General features: G+C 43.4%; 2 protein-coding genes across 2 annotated transcripts in view; both read left to right on the top strand.

Annotated features, from left to right (window-relative positions):
* Positions 1–10713, top strand: part of LOC137241397 (ras-related and estrogen-regulated growth inhibitor-like protein) — a 260561-nt gene that overhangs the window by 95959 nt on the left and 153889 nt on the right. The gene's annotated exons all lie outside the window — the stretch shown is intronic.
* Positions 6054–7493, top strand: Fnta (farnesyl transferase alpha). The gene is made up of 3 exons (XM_067770169.1): positions 6054–6275; positions 6348–6702; positions 6775–7493. The coding sequence occupies exons 1-3, from the start codon at positions 6140–6142 to the stop codon at positions 7256–7258; spliced, it is 975 nt and encodes a 324-aa protein (XP_067626270.1). The 5' UTR covers positions 6054–6139; the 3' UTR covers positions 7259–7493.

Here is a 10713-nt window from a genome sequence, read left to right on the forward strand (position 1 = left end):
CAGCACCTGCCAATACAACCGTTTGATACACACGAACATGATGAGACACAATTGGTTAACGCATTTGCTAAAGCCTACCCGGTGAACCCCGGTATCAATATACACTATCCCACTCTTGCAGAAGAAGAAAACACACTACCAAAGTAACAGGTTAAACTCTTACTTATCCAGAATCTACCCCGACGTACGTAATGTAAGTTCTGCATGCCAAATGTCCCCACATGACACCAACCAACTTTTCAATTGTAATGTGGAACCTAAGCCTCTAGCACCAACCTTTCTATGGTCCGCTCCTGGTGAAACTGCCAGTTTCCCTGGACTTCCCTTATCCCTTTCAAAGTAGAGTTGAAGGAGTTCAATGCTCCAGAAATTACCCGATGATTTGCACTATTTAAACTGACAAAATTTTTATTACATTTTCCCAAAAACTAAAATTCTTTATTACATGTTTATAATATACACATATACATATATAATATGGAAAAAACAGTCAGCTCCTCAGTAAATTGGGAGTGCAAGGTTCCTCTCAGAAGGTACTTATTTTTTGAGGGGGTTTTCCTAAGTTGATGTATAAATACTTACTGAATGTAGGGGCCACCGTCGTGTGATGGTAGCGTACTCCGCCTACCACACCATATGCCCTGGGTTCACACCTCGAGCAAAGCAACATCAAAATTTTAGAAATAAGGTTTTTCAATTAGAAGAAAATTTTTCTAAGCGGGGTCGCCCCTCGGCAGTGTTTGGCAAGCGCTCCGTGTGTATTTCTGCAGTGAAAACTCATCTTCCTTGCAGATGCCGTTCGGAGTCGGCATAAAATATGTAGGTCCCGTCCGACCAATTTTTATGGAAAATCAAGAGGAGCACGACGCAAATTGGAAGAGAAGCTCGGCCTTAGATCTCTTCGGAGGTTATCGCGCCTTACATTTATTTTATTTGAATGTAGATAATAAATGTTAGTATCTATGTATATACCTACTTACATGTGCTTTTATATGTAACTCATGTAATCGTAGTAAAAATGTATAAAGTGCATTTTTTACATATAGCAGTGGATGCATTGCCCTTTTGAAAAATTCAACCAACAATAAAAGAAAGCATGTTCTAGTGGAATATACATTAGGGTGGGTTCTAAGTTAAGAACAATTGGCATTACTTAACTGTAGACACCAAACAAATTGCCCTTAATATATTTTCACATATTGTATGTATCTATAAAGTTCCTAATTTACATTTGGGTTTATGGGAGGAGTTTCTCCTTTACCTTTCTCGACGCGTCCAAGTTTCCGTACCCGGGACCCCACTGCAGGTGCGAAGCGCGCTACCTAAGCTCTATGGTTACTCTCATGCTAATAGGGTAGGCAATCATCTTCTCGTTAGGTGGGAAGAATATGCCTCACAAATCTGCTGACAGTATTACATCTACAACTTACACAGGTCAAGTTATTGATGACACTTTCTTTTCTTCCAAGTTTAGGGAAGTGCCAGTATTTAAAGAAGGTGTGGGGTGCGGCGTCTATATTTGTTTCCGAATCTGTCGAGATATGTGCGTAAGTGACCGTGTCCGGTGTAGAATTGGGTCAAGCATGAGTCGACCTCCCCACGTGGTCGGAAATTAATTTCCTGACCCACTTTATCGCAGTACTTTTCCACCACTGTTGACGGCGATCTGTCGCTTACTGGTTGGTTGAACACAGAACGTAGACGGAATTTCATTGCAGAAATTCTATATATGTAGCTGCCATACGAACCTCAACCCAGAATAAATTAAATTGTTGAGATATATACTTACTTACTTACTTAATTGGCGCTTAACCGTCTAAACGGTTATGGCCGTTCAACAAGGCGCGCTAGTCGCTCCTTCGCTCCGCCAACCGGCGCCAATTGGTCACACCAAGGGAGTTTAAATCGTTTTCCACCTGGTCCTTCCAACGGAGTGGGGGCCGCCCTCTACCTCTGCTTCCATAGGCGGGTTCCGATAGAAACACTTTCTTAGCCGGAGCATCATCTTTCATTCGCATAACATGGCCTAGCCAGCGCAGCCGCTGCGTTTTAATTCGCTGGACTATGTTGATGTCTGCGTATAGCTCGTACAGCTCATCATTAAATCTTCTTCGGTACTCGCCATCGCCAACGCGTAGAGGTCCATAAATCTTTCGAAGAACTTTTCTCTCGAACACTCCCAAAGCCGCTTCATCTGCTGTTGTCATGGTCCATGCTTCTGCCCCATATAGCAGGACGGGTACGATAAGTGACTTGTAGAGTATGATTTTCGTTCGCCGAGAGAGGACTTTACTTTTCAATTGCCTACCTAGTCCAAAGTAGCATTTATTGGCAAGATTGATTCTTCGCTGGATTTCAGTGCTGATGTTGTTGCTAGTGTTGATGCTGGTTCCCAAATAAACGAAGTCTTTTACTATTTCGAAATTATGGCTGCCAACAGTAGCGTGGTTGCCCAGGCGCATATGCGCTGACTCTTTGCTCGATGACAGCAGGTACTTCGTTTTGTCCTCATTCACCATCAAACCCATCTTTACCGCTTCTTTTTCCAGCTTGGAGTAAGCAGAACTAACAGCGCGGGTGTTTAGGCCGATGATATCAATGTCATCAGCATATGCCAGTAATTGCACGCTTTTATAGTATATTGTTCCAGTGCGGTTAAGTTCTGCAGCTAGTATAATTTTCTCCAGCATCAAATTAAAGAAATCGCACGATAGGGGGTCACCCTGTCTGAAACCTCGTTAAGTTTCGAACGGCTCGGAGAGGTCCTTCCCAATTCTGACTGAGCTGATGGTGTTGCTCAACGTCATTTTGCACAGCCGTATAAGTTTTGCGGGGAAACCAAATTCAGACATAGCGGCATATAGGCAGCTCCTTTTCGTGCTGTCGAAGGCGGCTTTAAAGTCGACGAAGAGGTGATGTGTGTCGATTCTCTTTTCACGGGTTTTTTCCAAGATTTGGCGCATTGTGAGAATCTGGTCGATGGTAGATTTACCAGGTCTGAAGCCGCACTGATAAGGTCCAATCAGCCGGTTCAGGGTGGGCTTCAATCTTTCGCACAATACACTTGAAAGGACCTTATATGCGATATTAAGAAGGCTGATTCCACGATAGTTGGTGCATTTTGCAGTATCCCCCTTCTTGTGGACTGGGCAAAGAACACTTAGATTCCAACCGTCGGGCATGCTTTCGTCCGCCCATATTTTGCTAAGAAGCTGCTGCATGCGCCTTACCAACTCCTCGCCGCCGAACTTGAATAGCTCCGCAGGCAATCCATCAGCGCCCACGGCCTTGTTGTTTTTCAATCTGGTTATTGCTATTCTAACTTCGTCATAATCGGGCGGGGGGACATATATTCCATCATCATCGATTGCGGGATCGGGTTCTTCATCTCTGCGCGGTGAATTGCTGCCTCCATTTAGGAGAGCAGAGAAGTGTTCCCTCCATAATCTAAGCACTCTCTGGACATCAGTTACAAGGTCGCCGTTTTCATTCCTACAGGAGTTTGCCCCGGTCTTAAAACCTTCCGTCTGTCGCCGTATTTTTTGGTAGAATTTTCGGGCGTTATTCCTGGTGGCTAGCAGCTCAAGCTCCTCGCACTCACGCCTTTCTGCTTCTGCTTTTTTCTTCCTGAAAAGGCGTCTCGCTTCCCTTTTCAACTCACGATAGCGTTCACACACTCCTCTTGTCGCGCTCGCTTTTAACGTAGCCCTGTAGGCAGCGTCTTTTCTTTCGGTTGCAAAGCGGCATTCTTCATCATACCAGTTGTTTTTTCGTGGCCACCGGTAACCAATTTTTTCCTCGGTGGCGGTACGAAGTGCTTTGGAGATATGCTCCCACTGCTCCTGTATTCCTTCAGGATGAGTTATGCCCTCAGAGAGCAGGTGTGAGAGTCGAGTTACGAAATCATTGGCAGTCTGTTGTGATTGAAGCTTTTCGACGTCTAGCTTTCCTTGTGTTTTTTGTTCCTTGTTTTTAGCCGCGTTGAGGCGGGTGCGTATTTTGGCTGCAACGAGATAATGGTCCGAATCGATGTTAGGTCCTCGGATCGTGCGCACATCTAAAACACTGGAGGCATGCCGTCCGTCTATCACAACGTGATCGATCTGATTGCGAGTATTTCGATCAGGAGACAGCCATGTAGCTTGATGTATCTTTTTATGCATGAACCTTGTGCTTGATATGACCATGTTTCGAGCACCGGCAAAGTCAATCAGCCTCAGTCCGTTAGGAGAAGTTTCATTGTGTAGGCTGAACTTTCCGACTGTAGGGTCAAAAACACCTTCTTTGCCCACCCTGGCGTTAAAGTCGCCAAGCACGACTTTTATATCATGACGGGGGCAGTGCTCGTATGTGTGTTCTAATTGTTCATAAAAAGTGTCTTTCACCTCATCGTCTTTCTCCTCTGTCGGCGCATGTGCGCAGATGAATGATATATTAAAAAATTTTGCTTTTATTCGGATAGCGGCGAGACGCTCGTCCACAGGCGTGAACGCCAGCACTTGGCGACAAAGTCTCTCTCCCACCACGAATCCGACGCCGAAACTGCGCTTATTCGCATGGCCACTCCAATATATGTCACAATTTTTGATCTTTTTTCTTCCTTGCTTCGTCCAACGCATTTCTTGGATGGCGGTGATGTCAGATTTTGCTTTGACGAGGACATCAACCAGCCGGGCATCTGCACCAATCCCATTCAGGGAGCGGATGTTCCAGGTGCATGCCCTCAATTCATTGTCCTTCAAACGTTTGCCATGGTCGTCATCAATAGAGAGTGTATTTATCCGAGGCTTGTTGTTATATTTCATTGGAGTATGGTTTTACGTAGCGGGTCCCAAGCCCAGCGCACAACCCGCTCAGCGGGGGTGAAAATATTACATGGCACGTTTATATAGCGAGCCGCTTGCTCCAAGACAGACGCCCGCTTGCAGCCGCACCTAGAGGTGTACAGACGATGCCGATGAGATCTCCTCCGGCTAGCCCTTAAACGGATTATGTCAGAGTGGCCTAGCCAGGTTGTCGCCTTCTCACATTAGCTCACCGCTAAACGGGTGTTTAGCGGCTACCCAGAGGATACTTGGCCGCAAGCGATATATACACCGGACAGAAAAATGAATGTGTCCTTTGAAATCAGATCATTGAGATTTGTAACGTCTAAATAAGGCTTTACTTCACCAGGAAATTTCCTATGAGAAAATCCCAAAATTCCAGGATTTCAAGAAAAACGGATCGGGATTAATAATAAAAATAAAATCTTGAGAGCAGACGTCCCTGATAACGCAGTTTTGAACCAAATAAATGCTGCGGACATAACAACCGGAGTCATTTTTGAGTTTTCTATTTAATATTAATAATAACAGCAGCATTGCTAAAGTGCTGCTTAGTTGATGGAATGTAGCTAATTTCCTAGGGCTGATCAATAGATTGTCAACATTTTTTTCAACGAACGAGGGAAATTACCACATCTGCGCAAATTTTGCTGAAGAACGTTATGCCCTGTCATAAAAAGTAATACTGCAGCTCGAACACACTCTATATCGAGCAAATAAGGAACAAATAGACAAATTAGCTTTGTTTACAAATGGCTTAGTTGATATTTTTAATTGTTGTTTTAACTTAAGCTGTTATGCCACTTTTTTCAGCCAGCTAATTTTAAAATAGGCAATTTTTCCAAACGCAAAATAAATTACAGAGTTAGACGCCTTAAAAAATCTGAAAATCAGCTATGTTGTGGCGGACAGCATAGCAAAACGTATGGTTGCAAAAGTCTACAATGCATCATCTTATATTTTTCAAAATCTTTTATAAAAAAACAAAGATTTTAGAAAATATAATATGGCAAAGTTTTAAAAATGTATAAAACGGTAAAAAACATTAAAATTGGAGAATTTTCTCCACATCCATCTTGCCATCTTCCCATTCACCCCACCCAATTCGGTCATTTGCGCCAAAAATTATACATTACCATTGCCATCTACGATCCACCATTCGCTAGATGCCGCGCTGACTTTGGTATATCGAACAGAGCTAATGTCAAATGTGTCAGCTGATCTACTGATGCGTCAGCTGTTGATTCAAAGTAAAGAACATTTAAAAATTATTTGTGCTTATCACTTCCTTAACGAAAGTAAAATCCATTGTAATGAGCGACAGCGATAGCGATGATTGGGGTGACGAGTGGTTACCATACAGCGAACGTATTGAATGGAGCGATGTCCAGCCCATACCCCAAGATGACGGTGAACATCCAGTGGTTGCTATAGCTTACAGTCCTAGGTGTAAGTTCAATCTGCATGATTATTGGTAATTTACTTAAACTAATTTAATCATATGATATCTTTGCTAACCAGTTCGTGAAGTATTTGATTACTTTCGAGCGGTGCTCGCCCGTAAGGAAAAATCGCAAAGAGTACTGGAACTAACAGCAGACGCCTTACGTTTAAATCCAGCAAATTATACAGTGTGGCAGTATCGACGCGATGTACTGCGTGCGTTAGATAGTGATCTGTATGATGAACTAGAATATTTGGGAAATGTTATCAGGGACAATGCCAAGAACTATCAAGTTTGGCACCATAGGCGAGTTATTGTAGAAATGCTAAATGATCCAACCAAAGAGTTGGAGTTAACAAGTATTGCTTTGCAGCGTGATAATAAAAACTATCATGCTTGGCAACATAGGCAATGGGCCATTAAAACCTTTGAGTAAGTATTCTATTTTCTATATATACACGTACTAAAGCTAAAGAATTATTCAAACGAAATTATCTTTAACAGCTTGTTCGAAGACGAGTTAACTTTTGTGGATCGTCTGATTGCTGAAGATATACGCAATAATTCGGCATGGAATCAACGCTTTTTTGTACTTAAGCATTTTGGCTTTACACCAGAAGTCGTGCAACGCGAAATTCAATATACAATGAACCGTATACGTGTTGTAAAAAATAACGAAAGCGCCTGGAATTATTTAGGTGGTATATTAAGATATGGTGGCGATGAGGCTGTCAACCAACGAGCGGATGTGTTGGCTTTTTGTGAAGAATTGTACACTAGTGGAGTGCGTTCACCATATTTAATGGCCTTCCTTATCGATTTGTATAAAGAGCAATGTTTAGAACAAGCTAATACAAATGAATCTGAAGCACTAGCACGAAAAGTGTATGGCCTTTGTAGTGATATGTCCAAAAAGCATGATGTCATTCGACGCAAATATTGGCAGCATGTTGCAGATAATTTAAAATCAAAATTATCTGAAAAGTAGGAAAGCGTCCCATTTAATGTAGCATTTTGTTAGTTTTTAAGCAGGCAATGAGTTAAAAATTTAGAACACATATTTTTGATAACGTACTTTTTTTAAACATAATCTTATGAAAATAAAATGCTTAAGACAGATTTAAAAGATGTCATGTACATGCATACATATTTGCTTCGCTTAATTTTTTATATCTTTTTTCCAGTCAATAAATTTAGATAAGTGTAATTATTATAAAAATTAGTATACAGTTTTTTCCTTTGCTGCATGCATGCCAACAAAAATGTATTTTCAATTTACGGAAGTAGAATGTTTGAGCTTACGTTATCTTATATTGTTAGAGCAATATCTTATCTTGTTTTATGTTGAAAAGTTGTGAAGAAACATCTACTTACGAACCCATTTACTTATTGCAACGCAATTATACAAATTAAATGTCGTGGTTGGCACAGAACTTCGAAGTTCCGCGCTCACACAAAAAGCCTTCTAGGCACCTCTGAAATCAAAATATATCCAGTACTAAAAATTAGCCTTTTGGTAAAGAGGCACAGGATAAAAATATTCACAACCTGTCTCTTTCCAACTTTGTCATTCCCGAAAAATTGAAAATGGCCAAGGTGGTCCCGCTACTAAAGCTTGGGAAACCAGCTAACATAGGAGAGTCATATCGCCCAATATCACTCCTATCGCCAGGAGCCAAGACGCTTGAAGCCATTATGCTCCCCTACTTCAAAGCAAGTTTGCAGCTGGCCTGTCATCAGCATGGCTTCAGAAAACTCCATAGCACCACCACCGCGCTAAATGCCATTAGCACCCAGATAAATTGTGGTTTAAATCGAAAGCCCCACCATTGAACAGTACTACGTTGCGCTAGACCTATCAAAAGCTTTTGATACAGTCAACCATGGCACGTTACTGCAAAACCTGGAAGGGTCTACCCTTCCCCATGTCTTAAAAGGTGGACCGCAAATTATCTGGATGGTCGGCAGGCATCGGTGCAATTTAGAAACGAAACATCAAAACCAAGGAGAATTAAACAAGGGGTGCCACAGTGTGGTGTCCTATCCCCACTTTTGTTTAATTTCTACATATCTAAGCTACCTTCACCACCGGAAGGAGTTGTGAGGATAAAATCCCCCAAATTTACTTTTTAATAATCATCTGGTGACATTGCGATATTGTTGCTCACAATGATATTTAATTGTGAATATTAAAACAGAATGAATAAAACATAAACATAATACGTCATGAGATATTGTAATGTAGTATTGAAGAGTGAACCAGATATATGTGGGGTGAAACATGAAAAACGATTGGCAAGAGTGACATCGACATTTTCATGTTTCACCGCCATCATTATAAATTTTGACACACAAGCGATCGGCAGCAAATTCGGAAGTTATTTTATTATAAAATAAAAAGTGTATCACTTATTAAAATTTAAATATAAATTCAATAGTTTCATTTTACTTGCGATTCGGGCTATAATTCAGTAACTCCCTCAACACAACCATTCCGGGCATTATAAAGGAAACGTTTACTTGGAGGCGGCGCCCTCCAAGAATAGTGTGGAGGCCATCGAGGGTGAGTTTTCGTGCGGCTAGCGAAGCCGTATATAACAGAGTCAGAATCGTTTCCTACGCCGATGACTGCACAATAATGGCCACAGGCCCAGGCCCATTTCTCGGGTATGACAAAGGTGGAAAGAGACAGGTTGAAGACATGCGCTAAATATTTGAAACCCTCTTTCCCTAGGCTTTTAAGCATCGTCATGGCTATGCCGTCTGGGCCCACTGCTTTGGATGGCTTAGCACGACCAATGGCGTCCTCAACCTCTCTAGCGGTGACGGTGATTGGTGACGCGCTGAATTTGTGTTTATGTGCGTGTCTATTGGCTCTCCGTCTATCTTTGTCGACCGTAGGATGCATTATATATTGTCGGCAGAAAGCGCTCACGCATTTTTTCGCATCCGACAGCACTTTGTCGCCAAAGGCGATGGAAACTTTTTCTTTGTGCTTAGTCGGATTCGATAGGGGCTTTACGGTGGACCAAAGTTTACCCACACCGGTAGAGAGGTTACAACCTCTTAGATGCTCCTCCCATTTCGCCCGCTTGTGTTCATCCACAAGCAATCTGATGCGTTGGTTTATATCCCTTATTTGGGGGTCGCCTGGATCAAGCTGTCTTATAAGGTCACGTTCTCTCGCTAAGTTTGCGGCTTCCGCCGGGAAGTGGGCCGGATTTCGGGAATTCTCCCAGCAGGAATGAAACGTGCCGAGGCGGATTCAATGACCTTACGGAAGGCACGGGGGGCATCAGTCGGGATAGGGAGGGCAGCAAAGCGGTTGACTGTAAAGGATTTATATTCTTCCCACTTTCCTTTTTTGAAGTTTATGAAAGTGCGTTTTTCAGTGACGATGAAGTTGGCGGTACGCTCGAGCGAAATAAGTATGGGCAGGTGGTCGGATGCCAATGTTACCATCGGCTGCCAGTTTAAGAGTTCTGCGCGCACGATTGAGATATCTGGCGAGCTGTTACAGCTTCCTACCATACGTGTGGGGGCGTCTCCGTTTATTGTGCAGAACGTCGTGTCTTCTATTTGATCCGCCAACATCTCACCCCTACTGTCCGCCCGCAAATTTGAATGCCATAGATCGTGATGGGCATTGAAATCGCCTAAGATAATGCGATTGATGCCAGTGAGTAAGGCCCTGATATTAGGGCGGTATCCACTGGGGCAACAGGTGACAGGAGGGATGTAGATGTTGATGATTTCTAGGTTTGCATCGCCTGACCGGACAGATAGCCCTTGACGTTCTAAGACATTGTCCCTGCGGTCGATGCCAGGATCAAATATATAATATTGCACAGAGTGGTGTATGATAAACGCGAAGCCGCCTCCATTTCCGCTCTCGCGGTCTTTCCTGTGGACATTATACCCAGAGCAGGTCTGCAATGCAGATCTTGCTGTGAGTTTAGTCTCTTGAATCGCAGCAATGCGGATGTTGTGCCGCTTCATGAAATCGACTATCTCCGTAATCTTCCCAGTTAGACCATTACAGTTTAACTGCAGAATTCTGAAGTGCATAAGGGGAGACGCCGCCACTCTGGGGGTAAGTGACGGGTGACTACGCCTGGCTTGTGGAAGGCCAGGACGCAATTGCTGTTGTGGCCTTGGGACTGGACGTCCTTGGGTAGTCATGGGAGTACCCAGTGTAGTTGGGTTTTCGGCCTGGCAACATGGCGCGATGAAACCCGTCGGGGGGTTGCCGTCGCGGAGACCAGAACATCTAGGAAAGTGGCACCACCCAAGGCAGGAGCTGCATTGGGCGGATGTTGCAAACCTATATATTCTGTGCTGGCAGACGGTGCAAACGGAGGTAGTCCCTGTTTCACTGACCTACACGATTGCTGCCGGAAAAGAGGGGGGAGAAGACGGGGGCAGGGGCTGATGCTCAGCATT

The sequence above is a fragment of the Eurosta solidaginis genome, chromosome 2 (assembly GCF_040869045.1).
Source record: "Eurosta solidaginis isolate ZX-2024a chromosome 2, ASM4086904v1, whole genome shotgun sequence".
Lineage (NCBI taxonomy): Eukaryota > Metazoa > Arthropoda > Insecta > Diptera > Tephritidae > Eurosta > Eurosta solidaginis.

What these genes read in the sequence shown, in the direction of transcription:
- Fnta (XM_067770169.1), top strand. Translation starts at nt 6,140, where the DNA reads ATGAGCGACAGCGATAGCGATGATTGGGGTGACGAGTGGTTACCATAC. An exon ending in TATAGCTTACAGTCCTAGGT is followed by an intron (nt 6,276 to 6,347) that starts GTAAGTTCAATC and finishes TTTGCTAACCAG; the next exon opens with TTCGTGAAGTATTTGATTAC. An exon ending in TGGGCCATTAAAACCTTTGA is followed by an intron (nt 6,703 to 6,774) that starts GTAAGTATTCTA and finishes TATCTTTAACAG; the next exon opens with CTTGTTCGAAGACGAGTTAA.